This window comes from Hippocampus comes, unplaced genomic scaffold, assembly GCF_001891065.2.
Source record: "Hippocampus comes isolate QL1 unplaced genomic scaffold, H_comes_QL1_v1.1 scaffold90, whole genome shotgun sequence".
NCBI lineage: Eukaryota > Metazoa > Chordata > Actinopteri > Syngnathiformes > Syngnathidae > Hippocampus > Hippocampus comes.
Genome location: NW_017804912.1, coordinates 1,244,901 through 1,262,173, shown reverse-complemented (window position 1 = coordinate 1,262,173; position 17,273 = coordinate 1,244,901). Strand labels below are relative to the sequence as shown.

At 46.4% G+C, this 17,273-nt stretch overlaps 1 protein-coding gene across 4 annotated transcripts; it reads left to right on the top strand.

Moving 5' to 3' along the window:
* The first annotated feature begins 54 nt into the window (after positions 1–54).
* Positions 55–16,792, top strand: tns3.2 (tensin 3, tandem duplicate 2). 4 transcript variants are annotated; one of them, XR_002170043.1, is made up of 17 exons: positions 55–455; positions 953–1,790; positions 2,841–2,977; positions 3,788–3,869; positions 3,960–4,028; positions 9,630–9,786; positions 10,458–10,891; positions 11,219–11,302; positions 11,440–11,571; positions 11,870–11,965; positions 12,697–12,774; positions 13,002–13,079; positions 14,153–14,321; positions 14,460–14,528; positions 15,627–15,656; positions 16,149–16,361; positions 16,464–16,792. XR_002170043.1 is itself a non-coding variant. In XM_019885049.1 (17 exons), the coding sequence occupies exons 3-17, from the start codon at positions 1,148–1,150 to the stop codon at positions 16,288–16,290; spliced, it is 2,400 nt and encodes a 799-aa protein (XP_019740608.1). In that variant the 5' UTR covers positions 55–356; positions 456–558; positions 953–1,147; the 3' UTR covers positions 16,291–16,792. The 4 variants fall into 4 exon arrangements, 3 of the variants coding, with proteins under 3 accessions (XP_019740608.1, XP_019740593.1, XP_019740600.1); XM_019885049.1 differs by adding an exon at positions 456–558 and having other exon boundaries at positions 55–356; positions 16,149–16,792; XM_019885034.1 differs by having other exon boundaries at positions 16,149–16,792.
* Positions 16,793–17,273: the final 481 nt, after the last annotated feature.

Sequence of the window (17,273 nt, the reverse complement as noted above, 5' to 3'; positions counted from 1 at the left end):
TGTGTCCACTGGGACAGGATGCAGGGGGGAAGCAGAGGAAGGGACTCGGCGAAGCAGGCCCTTTTCCAAACAGTGCTGCCGGTGAAGGCGGAGTTTCTTCGGGAGGGACCGAGGCGACAGGAAAGAAGCATCGTAGGGACGTGGGTGGGGGAGAGACAGACAGGAGGGAGGACTGGGGGTGGGCTCTTAACACCTTCGGAGTAAGTCAATCGCTTGTTTGCCCGTGTTGACTGCTGGCAAGCAGAGCGGACGTCAGACGAAAAAGAGAGGGCACTCTTATCTGTCCGCGTCGCACCAGTTCTCATTTTTGTTCAGCCTATGCATCTTTTTTCCTTCCGGCTGGTCATCCTCTGTTGGTTCGTCGCCACGTGCGACAGGAGGCGGAAATCAAGCAGCACCGCTACTGTTCTGCTCAGTCTGCAGAGGGAATAGTGAAAGTTTTCTCCTGGCTGCAGGTACAGTTGATTGCAATTTGGCGTGTCGTCTCTTTGCTGTTGCTGCACTGGGATGAATGTTGCACTCTCTCCTGGAACAGACGCTTCAAACCGACTTTGAAATGTTCACTGGAAGAGATCTAGTCGGCCAGCTGTGAAATCTTACCATGCGTGTCTGGAATTTATTGCTTCTCTGCACTTAAGAGGCTGCGCTCATGTAGTCCTTGGTATGCACTGGGCATATTGTTGCAAGAGCTACCTGAACTTGAAGCGCCACAAACCAGCCGTGAAAAAAGTGTGCGGACTGTGTGAGTCTGTTCAAGTTTCACAGTAAGAGTGAGTAGAACTGACTGATTTCAGTGTTGCGTGCGTGAGCAATCAACGGGTCGGCTCGGTCAGATTTCTGTGACAGACATTTCATTTGCGTGGCACGCACACACGCACGCCATCCTCCGACACGCCAAAAACTCCATCTGTCTTGTAGCGCGGCACTGAAAGCGCCGATTGTGTCTTCGCAGCCAAACACCTACAGAAGGACGCTCATTTGCCAGGGACGAAGAAGAGGAGTTATGACTCAAGAATCTTCATTCCTCTCGCCGCGGTGACCAGATGGTATCTGCCAGCATTCATCCGGGCCTTTGTGTTCGCTGCTACTAGCAGCACAGGACACCGCGAAGAAAGCTGGCAATCTTACTCGGCCTCTTCTCGCGGTCATGACTGAGCTGGCGGCATGCGGAGGAACAACGGAGGGGATGTCGAAAGATGAGGCTTGCTCGGGACGAGCGTTGACTGGGGAGTCTTCGTCTCGTGAAAGGGAGACTGATATATTGGAAGATGAGGATGGTGATGCGGCTCCGTCTTCAGACGCCGTGTCTCCTGAGAATCTGCCGGAAGAGCCAATATTAGGCCACGACGACATCACTCGCGGCCGGATTCGGCGGGAAATAGAATCCCAAAACAAGTTTGTATCAAACGGGGAGTGCGGCTCAGAAAAACCGCGGAAAGAGACGCCATCCCCATGGGTGGCTCCTCGCACGGCGAGCAGAGGACGCCGCCGCAGCGAGGAAACGGCGCAGGGTGCTCCGCAGGAAGAGGCGAACACTGGCGGAGTGACACAAAAGGCGGACTTTTGCCACACGGTGCAGTCAACCCATCACACAGATGCGTCGCCTTCCCAAGAAGCAGAGTTTGCGTCGTTATCGCTCGACGTCGATGACTCCATAGAGCAGTTAAACCAACTGATTCTAGATCTGGACCCCACCTTTGTTCCTGTTCCCGCTGCCTGCGCCCCGTTGTCGCGGTCCACCTCCGTCCGAAGCGGTGGCCTCAGTGATCAAGGAAACGCCCATCTGACTGGTAAGACGTTCCACTCGTTGGCTCGCTTCCACAGTCTGCCGCATTTCGATACCGGTGGGGTCAGTGCGACACGCAAATATCTGGAAAACTCCTTGCTGGAGTTCGGTCCCAACAGATGTTCGTCATTTTGCACCATCTGCTCGCAGTCATGCCTTCTCAAGTCCGTCTTGATAATTGGAGCATCTCAATCTTATAAACCAGGGGTGTGCAAACTTTTTCTTTGGAGGGTCGCCTACAGAAAAATGGAAGGATGAAAGGGCCGCTTTCAAATTCGTCACTGTTTTTGCAACACGCTAAAGTCAGTCAAGAAAACAATTCTAGATTGTTTGTGTTGTTCATCAGCTTTCTGTTCAAGGTGTTAAGGCAAATAGGTGAGAAATTTTCCAAGTTTTTGGGGTGGCCACCAGCCCTTCTATCTCACAAAATAGCTCCAGCACTGTACTTAACAGAGGCCGAATCCCATCGCCGCATTCAGAACCCAAAAAAGAAAAAAAAAAAACTGTGGTTAAGGTGACCATTTTTCAAAAAAATGTTTTAATGTGATGTCTTCAGAAATCAGTAATAGAACAAAGTGCGTGTGTGTGCGTGCGTGTGTGTTTTCAATCCAAGCAAACCAACCCTTATCGTGTATTTCCAATGCTGCTTCCGGCGGATCATAATATTTTAGGTCTGAGGTCAACTCACCATGGAGGAAAAAAAAAAAAAGAATAGAAAAATATGTTTAGTGTTAGAATGAGAAGCGTCTTTCCTCGCTAGCGCTAGCTTTTTTTATCTGCACGAGCTAGTTTCCTGTGAACGGTCGTGCAACAGAAGAGGACTTAAAACTCCTCAAAAGAAGGACTGTACCAAATAGTGTCATGGAACAACCAAAAGAAGAGAAGGTGAGGATCATTCTTTCTCAACTCCCTGCGACCCTGTTCAGGATAAGCGGCGTTGAAAACGGATGGCTGGATGGATGACATTTCAGATCCTTGTCTGTCCGACGACCCTTGACGTGCCTCCCACGCTGGTGTTCTTCACGTTTGGGCTTCTCTCTTTGCTCGTGTGCAGGCTGGAAGCGGCAGATCAGCGACGTGACTGACTACTCGAGTTTTTCGACGCTCAAAACGGGTTTTCATGATCTTGGGGCAGGACCGCAAAGCATTGGGGCCTATCTGGTCGGCACCCCTTCCCATTTGCCATCACAGGTGACCACTTCAGCAGCTCATCTCACCAAATGCAGGCACCCCCGTTTGCCAAGATCAATGCACCGTCACCTTAAACACAAGTCTTAAGAGTCTGGTCAAAGTTCAGGGAGGCAATCCCTAAAAGAAAATGGCTGATATCCAATTGTTGGGGTGACACGTTGACTATCTCTTCAAGTAAATACAACTGCCTTTCTTGTGTTACGTCCAGCTAAAGGGTACTCTTTTAGCAAACCTAAATCCTCATTCACTCCAAATTTGACTCGAGCATGAATCATTTTGCACTGATTGTTGGAAAATGCGATGGTCAGGAATATACAATGCAAAAAAAAAAAAACAACAACAAAAAGTTGATGTGCGCCACCAACTACGGTATGTGGTTGGCAAGAATCTGCCCTGGTTTAAATTCCTGACATGTACCTGATTTGTTGAAACAGAAAATGATGCAAATGTTTTAGGCCACCCCTTGCACAACTGTTTTCATGATCTTTTCCCCAGCAGTCATCTTAAACTCGTTCCAAAAAAAAAAATCACAAGAAAAATTCCACCCAGTGGTGCATTTTTCTCCCTTTGTCTCTCCTTTTTTGAGAATTGACCTTTCTGCGCTTCTGTTGTTGGCTGGCATGAATAGCCCGTCTGTTGACACGAAAACAGTCTGTATTCACACACACACACATGCACACGCATCACAAGACTGATATCTGCTGATATGTGTGTGGATTTATCACCTCATAAGAGCGTAGGGGGAAAAATATTGCTCTGTCTTGCCCCTGTCTTATCCCTTCCTGCTTCTTGTATTTGTGTATGCGCCAGTTTATCTCCGGCGGCCAAAGTGATAGCTCTGAATGTGCGCCCCCAACTCCAGCCTTTCCAGTGTCTCCCGCAACGCCTTATGGTAAGAAGTAACATCAACATGGAGACATGTCGCTGCGGGTGGCTGTTGCTGTGTTTTGGAATCTTATCAGTGTCCTTTTTCTCTTCCCAGTGGAACACATTTCAGAGGTTTCTCAGATGAGGACTGTTGGCCAGTGGGCCCAACGCAGCTGGACACAAGGTAAACTTTCTCAGCAGCGGATGACCGTTTTTTTTTTTTTTTTTTTTTTAACATATGCACCAGTGCAAGTATGTCGACAAGATTTTCTGCTTGACTGGTAGGGAAAACATTGGCTGATGGCTGCCAGACAGGGTTCAAGAGATGACCGGAATGTTGTCTTGGCATAAGACGCGCACACGCGCTCACCTGCCAAGGACGTTGCTGCAATTGGTGGACAAAGTAGGCATGACTTTGTTATGGGTAAATCATGTCTGCGGAAAGGCAGGGAAAGGTCTTGTTCCTGTGGTTTTAATTGGCACGACAGTCTTACTTTATTCATACAATATCTCTTTATTTGTATTGCGCTTTTTGAATTAACTCCGTTTTATTTCGTCAAGTGGTTGCACAAAATAAAGTCATCTGGATCCGGATCCACCGATTTTTTTTAAATGTATTTTTTGCACTGTAGAATAAGCAAAAGCAGACTTGGTGGTGAGTTAAAAAGAAAACATTGGATGTAACATTGGCTGGAATTGCACAGCGAGTAAAGTAGAAGATGAGAAATTGCTCCTGCAAGTTTTTATGGAAATAGGTCTTGAAGGAAACTCTTCTGGATGTGGCCAGATTTAGACAACAGTTTGGCCAATTCACCTAATATTGCCTTCACGCTGAGTCTCTTCCGCAGTTCCGTTGTCGAGCAATGGCCGCACTGCACGTGAACACTTTGTCAAAGTCTATGCAAGGCTGCAGCGTTGTTAGCTAACACTGATAACTGAGAAAAATGGGAGTGTTTTTTTTTTTGTTTGTTTTTGCTAATGCTACGTGCAGTGGCTAGAGGAACACACAAAGGGAATTTTTAAGATTAGGCGCCATCCGAATGAGTGAATACGCATGCAGCCGCCTTGATACCGGGCCGCCCTTTGTCCAAATGACGCTGATTTCAACCGCACGGTGAAGAGCAGGCTGTAATTCTTGACCCGTGGAGCGTTTTGATAAAGCGTGCCACAACAGCAGAACAGCTGACACTGGATGGCTAATAATAGTTTAGGGTGATAAAGGAAGACCACTGCTGACAGGATGTCCACAAACATCCTGTTCTGGGAGGGGACGTGGGATCGGGTCTTTTGTTGCGGGGACATCCGGAGAGACCAGTGAAGGCATTTGCAGTGATGTCAGAAATGGACTTGAGAGCATTCGATGACAAAATACGCTCGAATGGGGCATGCTTTGGACTCATTCTCACATTTGACCGAGTAGGCATATCGCTGGTCTCGTAGCGCTTCGTTTCCGAACCGTGTTGGGCTACCGGCCAGAGGAAATGCTGACTTAGCAAAAATAGGAAAGGCTTCAACTGATAAAACAGAACAAATCAGAATGGCTCCTCTTGTGCGCTCGATAAAAAAGGGAATCATTCAAAGCTTTGGAAAAGACGGCAAAATAAATGCAGCAAACTCTTCAAAAAATAAAAATAAAAATCAGTCGGCCGGATTATAATGTCATCTTATTTCCGAATGGCATTTGTTTCTGCCAAACCCGAGGTTGATATTTTTGATGGTATTTGAATGTGTATTATCTGCCGCTAGCGAGATGGGATGACTCCCCTCAAGGTTGCCTCTGTTTACTGGACACGCATGTCAAGAAGAGCAAAGAAGCGGCAGTACAAGCAGGCATTCAGCTTTGCTTTTTTTCCCCAAAATGTCCGTCGATTCAGATAGACACTTGCTTCCTGTTTACCGCTTTCAAGCCAGATGACTGTCTGCGAAGGAATTTGACCCTTTGGGACAGTTCAAACTCTCTTTTCAATTACTGTATTTTCATGTCATGTTTTCAGTCTTTACTGGAATCACAAATAACCTGAGGGGGGGGGGATATAAATATATCCATATACCGTATATATCTCCATCTCCATCCAATGGAGCCAAGATTTGACACATGGCAGCAGACATGGTCAGTTTGTGTCTGCATGCCTTTGTCTCAGTGTTTGTTGTGAGCAGTAGGACACACATGCCCGAACAGAGCCCCCCCCCCTGCCCCCTCCTCACTCCAATTCACCAGCATCAGCACCCCCCTTTTTCCCTCCATTGCCCATAAAAGGCCACATGTGACCTTTGACCCTTGTAATTCATTCCGATTGGGGGAAAGTGCTCCCAGCGTCCCAAGAATGCGCAATGCTTAGTGGTCGGGTGCAGGGGAGGTGGGTTTTCGTCTCCAACTCTCAGTGCGCCCTCCCCTTTTCGTTCTGTCCCTTCCTCCGTGGAAACTCAGAAGTCGAGCGGTGTCACAACAAGTAGGAACAAACCGAGACTTTCTTTTTCCATCCGTGGGACGAAGGAATTGGCCATGGCGACGCCACAATCCAGCCCCTGCCAAAGAAGTTGAATGGAGCCGGGTCCGGTTTCTTCTCAGCGGTAAACAGGAGGAGACGAAAGAGTCGCTGGCAGGGAGTCGTCAGGCGGTACAACACAGAGAGAAACGGAAAGAGGCAGGGGATTTGGAGGCAAACAGGAAACCTGCCTCGCGTCACATCATGACCGCATCCCTCGGTACGTAGGCGCTCAGACGGCGGAGACTCCGTTCGCTATTCTCGTGATATTCCTCCCTGTCTCCGAAAGCATTTCCAATCTCTTCTTGAAGGAGGACACAAAGGTGCCCTTAATTCTTCTGCGTGCGATTGGTCGACTGGAATTTGTCATGTTCAGTTGCGTCCGGCGGTGCCTGGTGGTGTGCGGCGTGTCCGAGGCATCAAGAAATTGGACTACTTTTTACAACTTACTTACAATAGTCCGCCTACTTTGTTTTTGAAGTCGCTATGTGAGTTTTTGTATACGGAAACCTCGTTCACAGCATCTCAACTGGTCAATGCTCACGATTGTCACTCCTCTCGAAAAGCTCTGCGACTGTTTACAGTTGCCGTCGCAGTCATCACAGCCGCGATGGTCATCTTCATTTGGGGGCTTTGGGTGATCAAATAATTTGGAATGAATGACCAATGAACCTGAAGTTGTTTGCAGATGTCTCGAAGAGACATGCACAACGTTTCCAAGTCTACGGTTCTCCTTCCGAGATCTTTGCTTGTTCTGAGTCTCGGTCGATCCGTTGAGTGCCGTCGAGCAAATGCTTGGCTTGGACATTGAAAGCCGCAACAACCGTCATTCAATGTCTTTGATTTTGCGGCATTGAAATTTGCATTGATTCAAGCTTTCCGGTTTTGCTTTCCTCGAGCAGTTGGAATAAAAAAGTGTCTGCACACCGCAAGTCGAAGGCCCCGGCCGGCCTCCATGATGACCTAACCAGATTGACGAAGGCTCCGGAATTTGGAATCTGTTGAAAAACGTGCTCCAACGTCTGCAACCTTTTTCCACAGACTATCTTGGATCTCCACTGATTCAAGTGTTCATGATGTCACTATTTGTCTTTGCCGTAACTTTTTTTTCTCTTCGCTTTGTGTCCCATCGCACTTTTTCTTCACGTTTGTCGCCTCCTCTGTGGGTCTTATTGCTCACTCGCTCCTCAGCTGCTTGTAACTTGGCCTCCTCGTTGCCGTGCGGGCGAGTCACCAAAGCTGGCGGTCCAAACATGAAAGGAGGACAGTGGAATCTCAACTCGACTCGACTCAAGTGTATTTCTCCAGTACTTGAAAACAACCAGCGTTGTATTCAAAGTGCTGTGCATGGAGCAGAAAGAATTCATACAACAGCAAACAAATGAAAAACAAAGACAGTCGGAAGCACAAAAAACGTCCGACTAAAAATCAAGTTTCATGCTGAGTCCAAAGCCAAAGAATAAAAATGAGTTTGAAGACCATTTTTGAAGATGGACAGTGAGGGGGCTGGCCGAATGTTCAGCGGGAGGTCATTTCAAAGAGAGGGAGCGGCAACGGAAAAGGCTCCATCCCCTTCAGAGCCGCCGCTTAGTTCTTGGTACCTCGAATAGTGTCCGGTCTGCAGACCCGAGGCACCGGCCAGGTGCGAAGGAGCTCCGAGGGGTCAGGTGGGGTGCTCTGTCGCAACTCTTGACAGCTTTGAATAGTCGCAGGAGGGAAAGGCACAGCATGCGGGCACTGAGCTTGATTGATTTTTGGACCCTCACAATTGATGGCCGCACACTCCAACATGGACGGAAATACGGGGATCATCGAGGACTTCTGATGTGCAACACGAGAAGATGCAAAGCCATGTCGGTGGAGCATGCTGCTGTTGCGCACACTTCCCTTTGTTTAAAAGTATCCCGTGACGTCTGTAGCTGCCTTCCAACATTCAAATGTGAATTGATCTCATGCTATGCTATGCTATGCTACTAGCCTGAGAACATTGAGTTCTTATCCAAGCTATAACGACGACCTAAGTATTTATTCTATCCACTGCGTGAGAAATCGCAACGGATCACACCATCCATTGACTTTTCTGATTCCAATTCCTGGAATATTTTGTTCTTTTGGATGTGGGCTAATGTGGGGTCATCACCGGTTGCTGTCATACTGCTTTGTGGGAAATGTCATGCCCCGATCTCGAGACGGGCAATATGACGATAAATATCGGTAAGACGGTCCTGAAAAGTAGAGATGAGCCTCAAAGATGCTGGGAGATACTTTTCACTAATACGACAGAAAGATCAACGTAGTTGTGATCGCACTATGGCAGTGGAGTGATGACAAAGTTTCTGTTTTCCACCACTCGCTGTCACACCTTTCAAGTCCTCTCGCGCCTTATGGATGCCATCAAAGAGGAATCGCTTGAAGGCACACGTGCCGTTATATCATCGACTCCAGGCGATGCATTGCTGTCAAATCTGTTGAAACAAGGCTCGTCTCCCAAGCAAATTCCTCCATCTCGGATTCCATCCTTAAAGAAAACGAGCGGTGGTGGGGGGGGGGGGCGGGGGGGGGGGCGGGCTTGCTCGTGTGTCTGAACAAGGAGCCCTTTGACTCTCTCTGCAGTGACTCACAGAACTTCAGGCCCGCGCCTGTGGCCCGAGGAGGCCCGCATTCATGTCGACTGCATGACGCACATTGTTTGAATGTCAGGATGTCATGTCGGGATGTTTGAGCCTTCTTCTGCATCCCATCGCTCGTATTACGTGACAACGTACAGCGCGGTGCAGAGGGCACCTCAAATGAATGGACTAATTGGGGGCAGGGGTCATCCCTTGACTTGAAGTATTTTTTAAATTGACGCCGTAATGGATTAGAAAGAGGAAAAAAAAAAGGAGATCAAAATTCCTGTCCTTGTCTTCATTGCAAAATCCACAGGGACATTTTACCGCATGTCGTGAGAAAAGTGACCCATTGGTGGTGCTGCATGTCATGTTTATTGCCTATAATGTGGCATTGACACAAATTCTGAAAACTGCATGAATACGAAATATTTCTTTTGGGCACATTTTGGTTATATGTATTGAGTCCAAGAAATATGGAAGCTCATCAAACAGCAAACTCTCGTCTCCCTTTCTGGCACGTACAGGACGATATCCGCCTCTGTTCATAAAGCTTACTTGTAAAGTCGTTTGAGTGCATGCACAAGTGACACAGCCTTTGTAGTTTGAGAGTACGCCGGCCCACTTCGCGTTTTAGTGTCAGAACTGAAAAAAAAAAAAAGATCCACGTTCTTCTCTCTTCTTTTCTAGATTCTCGAAGTTTCCTGGACAGCGCGAACCACAGCGGCGGCTCGATTGACGGAGAATTGTTCAGATCTGACGCGTCCGTGAGCTCTGCTTCCTGTCCGCGGGTATTTGGTTCCATGTGTTCTGTGTCATCAAGCGGCCCGCTCCCGCACGCAGACGGGTATGCACATATCAGACGCTGTTTTGACATTCTTCATCATAGCATGAATACAAAGGAGAGAACCATCGCGAATGTCTCTTACGCACTTACAATTGTGCAATCCAGCACAGAGCTTCACCAAGGCCGAATAAATGAGCTGACTGTATAGATCCTAATACTGTGGTTCCAATCTGTTTTCTCTTGTGTGCTCCCCAAACCTTTTTGTCACACCATGAGTCTCACTCATATGTCTTTTTTTCTAAATTCCCAAAACATGAAAAGCAGCAGCCTTGAAGCTTTGACAAATGGCTCAGAACGTGTGCTCAAAATCAACTCTCAAATCAACTCCAGTGTATTTCGAGAGCATTTGAAAACAACTCCCGCTGTATACAAAGTGCTGTACACAAAATGCAGGAGCTCGGAGGTGGGACGAGGCCATTTCAAGATTTGAAAACAAATAATCGGATCTTAAAAAAGAACTCTAAAATGTATCGGGAGCGAGTGAAGGGATGCCAGAGTAGGAGTGATGCGCTCCCTCTGACGAGTACCGGCCAAGACGCGAGCGGCGGCATTCTGGACCAACTGGAGATGCTTGATGGAGGATTGGATGACTGCGTAGACTCTGATTGTGATGGTACCGATTGTTTTCAAGGTTTCTCCTAATTCCAAATGTTCATCTTTCGCCTGCGCAGCTGCACGCCGCCTCCCATGTGGCACCAGCCACCGTCCAACCCCTCGCAGCCCTCAACTCCGATCAAGCGCAGCACTCCTAATGCCCACAGTTCACCCCGGGCGGCTCTTAAAGGACCGGCTGTGTGTCCGGGGGTCCGAGTGGAGTCAGACAGCACAGACTTGTCTTCCTTACTGACGCTAAATGGCAACCTAGAGCACAGCCTGCCGGAGGCCATGGGGGACCTCAGGGTCCCGAGCCTCGGAGGGGACGGGGAGCTCGCTCCGCAGCTGCCTGAAAAGAGGAGGGCGGCTGAAGGTGGCGACCTTGGCTCCTGCGTGCCTTCTCTCGGTGGCTTTTCCAGTCCTCACAGTGAAAGCAGTCTCAGTCTTTCTTTCTCACCACCGAGCCCCGAGCCCTTCAAAGCTTTCAGTGGGACGCCATCGCCTGGAGCAGGTAGGAAGAGAATCTGATTGTGGCATGCCGTGTTTTAGATTTCAACCCCAGAAAACACAACAGTGGAAGAGCTGGTCGCATTTTGGTGCCAAGAAGTTTTCCACAGTTTTGAGAATATTTTGATGTTGCCGAATGCGAAAATGACATTTTTCTTGTCTGAATGTTGAGATATCCTCCCTCTGCCGGTGATAATATGCAAGCTATGTCATTGGTATTCTCTTTCTTTGTGCTCCAACTTTGAGGAGGCTGTATCTGGGGTATACATGAACCAACATTTTCTTTTGTCATTTGACTAACCGCTTCTGTTTCACGTCTGTTTGGCTTCAGAGTTTGGCAGCAAGCAGGACACTGTGAAGTTTGTTCAGGACACTTCCAAGTTCTGGTACAAGCCCGACATTTCCAGGGATCAAGGTTGGTCTTTTCACAGTCGCCTCCAAACAGAAAGCAGGTCCGAGTGCAAAACTGTTTTGCCAGGTCGAGCTTCAACCATTCAAACATTCTAACTCCCGCCTTATCTTTCTGCCCCTGCTCGGTTGACCCTCTGATAGCCATTTCAGTGTTGAAGGACAAAGAACCGGGCTCTTTTATTGTCAGAGACAGTCATTCATTCCGCGGGGCTTATGGATTGGCGATGAAAGTTGCAACTCCGCCTCCGTCTGCGGTGCATCCCAGTAAGAAAGGTAGGTTCCAAATGTAGACGATATTGCTATATCCTAGTGATCCATATTGCTTATAGTTAGGCCGTCCGAGTACTCGCGGTCAGTTTCAAACGCCTTGTTTCATGGGTACTTTTCCATCACAACATTAGTCAAGGGGGGAGTCTTCTAAGTTTAACAAACATTGAATTTGGGTTCAAGTAAATGAAGTTGCTCACTTACCTTGACTCTTGCAAGGTGCTTGAAATAATATTTGTCAAGGCCTTTTTGGGGAGAATGTACAAATGACTGTCAATCCGACGGATATTTTGTGTTTTTGCAGGTGGAGATCCGTCCAGTGAGCTGGTGAGACATTTCCTGATAGAGTGCACACAGAAAGGAGTGCGTCTCAAAGGCTGCCCCGATGAGCCATTCTTTGGTGAGAATCACTGGCAGTTGGCAGACATTTCGCCAACGGGGGGTCGCAAGGCGAATCCCCCCCCCCTCCCCCGCAGGCATATTTTTTCTCTCAATTGTGTGTTAATTAATGACAGAGCAACATTTCAACCTTTATTTCTTGGTATTTGCATCTCCATCTGATGCACAACTTAACAGCTTTGGTTTGAATCCACAGACTCGTGTTTCGTTTATTGGAACGTGTGACGGACAGGGTACGCTCTGTTGTCATTTTTGCTGTCTGTAGTCAAATGAAACTCATCGGTGCTTAGTTTTAGTCTTCGGTGATCGAACGCATGACAACAGCTGGGAAAATAATTCAGAAGTGTACAGAAACCTTTTTCTGCTCATTTGACGAGAACGCCACAAAACTAACGTGGGGATCCGTCACCATGCAAAACCATAACCATCAAATCACATGCTGTAGCTTGTGATCACCATGACAACGCCAGTCCAACTGACCGGTATTATCGATGCCAACTTCTTCATTCAATTCCGTCAGTCAGTTGAGTGAAGCGCGTCACAAGCAGCAACTCGACTGCACTGATATATGGCTCACTGCTTCCCCCTACTGGTGTCTGCTATCCGGCGCAACCGTCTGTTCGGTCACTTCAGTGACTCATTCAAACATTTCTCTCGTGTGGTTCGTTTTGCTTGTTCTGTTGTGGCATGGTCATCGTTGAGTGATACGGATTTTTTTCCCCCCCTTGTCAGGGAGTCTCACCTCTCTGGTGTGTCAGCACTCCATCACATCTCTGGCTCTACCGTGCAAACTCATTCTGCCTGACAGAGGTAGGATGAACGAGGACGGAATGTCAAATCGATCAGTGATGACTTGCTTAAGATGATCATTAACCCAGTGAGCTAAATACAGTGTGTTTATACAAGGCAAGTTGCTAGCAAATAGCATTTGATAGTGGATGCAGTGTTCACCCATGCAATTCCTCAGTAATACGAGGGACAACATGCAGCTGGCATGTCCGTGTTTGACTTCCTATGTGACTTTTTGCACCTGTCAGACCCGTTTGAGGAAATGAGGGACTCTCCCGTCAAGACAGCAACCAACTCGGCAGCTGAGCTTCTGAAGCAAGGGGCAGGTACGTTAATTGTGACAAACTCTAATTGCGCTTAGCCTAGCCGCTAGCTCCGAATGCGGCCCTTTCATCCTTAATGTTGCGGCTCTGCGTGGCTCGGCAAAAGAAATGATCAGCGTCAGATTGAAGTGGATGTTATTGGTCTGAGAAAAAAAAAATTGGATTACTTCTGTTATGTTCTCTGAGTGTACACTTGGTGGCAGTGTTGCTATAAAAATTCTCTCGAGAGCAGAAAAGAAGGAGATGAGTTCCGTAACGGCCAACCACTTGGACGAACACTGGTTGTACGAACCATTGTTATGTTGTTGCTAGTATGTTAAGAAAAGGTCTCGAAATATGTAAACAAAGTTATTTATAGATTGTAATATTTTCTGTCGCTTAAAATAGACGTCACCCCCTCCCAAAGCCCGGTAAAACGCCGTACATTGATCGAGAATTTCACCCTCAGGCAGGCCTAAGATGGAGAAATTTAAGAAAGGAAAAATATCCGAAGAAAATAGAACATTTCATGATGCCGGGGCAGATTCATTTGCATTTACCTCTGATGAGAGCGGTTACCAGTATGCCGAATTTGTGGTGATAAACTAGCCAACAATAACAGGTCAAATGTACAAGCCCTTTCCAAAAGAAACACACACAGCCTTTGCCGAAAAATATCCGGAGGGAGCAGAGAGGACAAAAGCTGTTTCGGAATTAATGCGGAAGGTTGATCTGAGGAAAAATCAATTCAACAAGTGGATGAAGTCTTCAAATCCAACCACCTTCAAGTTTCTGAGGCCGCTTGGGAAATAGTCAGATATGGGAAGTCGTTCACAGACGGAGAATATATGAAAGAGTTATAATGAAGATTTCACAAGTTACACACTATTTGAAGAGTTTAAAGACACATATACACATATATGAGAGAGAGGGAGAGAGAGAGAGAGGCAATGTTATGAACAGTTGAGGTTGCATGTTGGTGTTATGACCCTCAACAACTGTATTCATTTCTTTTTGGGCTTTTTTTTTTTTTTTGCCTACTCTCAGGCATGATAGCCAGCTTGGATCTTTTTGACTTGTATGATGTCTTTTGGTAGCATGCAACGTGTGGTACCTTGGCTCTGTGGAATTGGAGTCTTTAACGGGACACCAGGCCGTTGAGAAAGCCGCCACGGTAACGCTCACCACGGACCCTCCGTCGGCTTGGACTGTTGTCCACTTTAAAGTGTCATCGCAGGGCATCACACTCACAGATAACCAGAGGAAGTGAGTATTGCCATTTCTATGGACTAAATGAGCTCATCCGAGATGTCACTGGCTCAGGATTCATATGATGAGGCCCCACCTACCACAACTGAAAGTCAGACTAAAGCAAAACCAAAAATGCATGTCTTGTCGCTGCAGGCTGTTTTTCAGAAGACACTATGCCGTCAATACAGTCATTTTCTGTTCCCTGGACCCGCAAGGCAGGAGGTGAGTCATGTGACGTCGTCTACAACAAGACATAACATGCTCACCAACCCACTTCAGGAACGGTTGTCGTTGACATTTCATCAGACGCATGCATGACGAATGAACAGGTCACCCGTGTTACTCAAATGACTGATTGTATTTTGCAGTATTACTCAACATTAAGTCGAGTAAGTCTGGCAGTTTATGAGGATTTTTGACACTTAAATAAACATATAAAAACCAATCCAACATTCCCTCAGGGAGTTATCTACAGGCATGGCTATTGTGTTTAACTAACTTTGCTGTTTCATTTACTGAATAATAATAATAATGATAAAAATAATAATAATAACAAATGTAGTCCAACCTGCAGTGACCATACCGAGAAAACAGCTGAGCAGTGACATTTACACGACAAGCCCGTCCGTGGGCACTTTGACGTCAGTTTCAGTCCCCAGCAGGGGGCATTCTTCTTGGGTTGCTGAAAATGAAAAAAAAAACACAATTGTCATCTTAATTCTTATTTCACAAGTGCAATATTAAACGGAATACCATGTTTAGACTCGTGGGTGTACATAAACACATGATCGCAAAGAACATTTTTTGACTTGGCTTGTGATTAAAAGAAAAGGCTGCTCAGGCTCAAAAGTACGGAGCCCCTAAAGTGACATGGAGAAAAAAAAATATATTTCTATACATGATATACGTTTCTCATGAAGATGAGAAACTATCTCGTCCTATGCGAAACGTTCAGCCAAAGAGGACGTACACTCTTTCCGCAAAACAAGGACTATACCAAATAGTGTCATCGACCAACTAAAAGAAGATAAGGTGAGGATAATTGTTTCTCATTCGGACGAGAACGTTTTCTCGAAAGGATGAGAAAATTTCTCGTCGGGACGGGGCAAGTCCTTTTTCACAGGGAGCTTTGAATAGTTAGTTTTTTTCCCCCAGCTTTCATAAATCGGAATCACTATTTAAAAGGGCTCAAGTACTTTTTTTTTCTCCCCGTCACTCCATGTCATCTCGCACACATTTCACACCCTGAGACCCAAGATCTAACATGCAATCTAATTGGGCCTAATCATTTGAACCTAATAAATATTTTGTCCCACACAGATGGACACGAGGAAATGCTTCGACTGCAAAGTAAGTGTTTGATCATTCGGGAACAAGTCAAGTCAATTCCCCGTTACCGTGTGTGACGATGTCATCAGAAAAATGGGATTCAGTACTACTCGTAGTGTGCCCTCCGGAAACGACAAATGCTTGGAAGAAATTGTTGAAACTTACTTTGATCTCATCTTACTCAGTTTGAATGGTGTGTTGTGTTTTATTCACAAAACAGTGTTTTTGTCTTTCTTATGACACATTTTGACTGTTTGCATTCCTCTCGGCACTTGTTTTCTCCGCATCTGTACGGCACTTTGAAAGCACGGCATAAATAATCGGGATTGTTTTGACTTCCGCACGTGCACGTTACATGGTGGGAAGTACAGGAGATGCATGCGTGAGTTCTTCAAAGTCTTGAAGTTATTGACGAATCTATTTCCGGTGTACTCGCTTTTTTTTTGCAATTATTTCAATTGATACGAAGACTCTGTTGTCATATTTCACGATCCTTGTTTGTCTTTATTGCAGGATATTTGGGTTTGTAGCGAGGAAATCTCAGAGCGAGACGGAAAATATTTGCCATCTGTTTGCCGAACACGACCCAGAGCAGCCAGCGAGCGCTATCGTCAACTTTGTCTCAAAGGTCATGATCGGGTCACACAAGAAGTGAGGCCAAAGTGTGTCAACCACATTCCCGTGTCGCACGCTAACGATGGCGACATTCACGTAACGAAGCCATCGCGCCGCCGCGAAAGGCTTTGCAGAGGATATCACTTCCAAATGATGGTGGAAACTCCATCGAGCGCTTTACCTTTCTTACTGATCGTCACGACAAACACCGGCGACAAATAAGATGATTATATGAAAGACGCGAGTGTCCAGAACAACGACATAAAATATGTGTTCAGCTCTTCCAATGCTTATTTAAAAAGAACATTTTTTTCCCCTCCCTGGATATGAGATGTGTTTTTGTTTGCCTTTACACTTCTCTCAATATTTATCCAGATGTATAAAAGTCATTTTCCTCAATATTCTTCATTTATGTCACAATCTGTATTTTTTTGTATATATTCTGTACATTACGACAGATAAACTCAGGAGTCGTGCTCTTGCTCGGTCAGATGGTTTTAATGTAATCTGATTTGGATGATTTATTAAAAGACACAAGATGACGACAGTGTTGTATTCCATTTGATTGTGGGTCGCCGTCTTCAGTGAAATTGCAGGAAAAGTCCACATGCTTTCTGGATCGGACCTATTTGAAGCTTCAGGGTCACACGTTTCAACGCTTTGAGCCAGGGGTGTTCAAACGACGAGCCGGGGGCCATTTTTCAGCGGCCCGCGACTTGACTCAAAAATAAATTAAAAATACTAAAAATGACATTTGTCATTATAAAAAAAAAGGTGAAGGTGGGCAGAGTGAGAAGGGAGGGTGTAATGTCGAACCTTTTGCTGTATTGGAAGATACAAATGAACCATTTACGGTTCAAAGAATAACACCATTTATCTTCAGAATACTGTAGTGAATAAATATAATTGCGTTTCCAGACCAAAAATGTTTCTTCCACTTGATGGCTGATTGACGAAGCCATCACATAAATGATCCTCAAGTAACTGTCGGCTGCTATTAAATGCCGGGCTGGAGCTATTCTG

Bases quoted from the DNA above. Each gene is read 5' to 3' on its own strand.
- tns3.2 (XM_019885049.1), top strand. From the start codon at position 1,148: ATGACTGAGCTGGCGGCATGCGGAGGAACAACGGAGGGGATGTCGAAA. The intron at 11,966-12,696 runs GTGAGAATCACT...CCCCCTTGTCAG, and splicing joins CCCCGATGAGCCATTCTTTG to GGAGTCTCACCTCTCTGGTG. The intron at 12,775-13,001 runs GTAGGATGAACG...TGCACCTGTCAG, and splicing joins ACTCATTCTGCCTGACAGAG to ACCCGTTTGAGGAAATGAGG.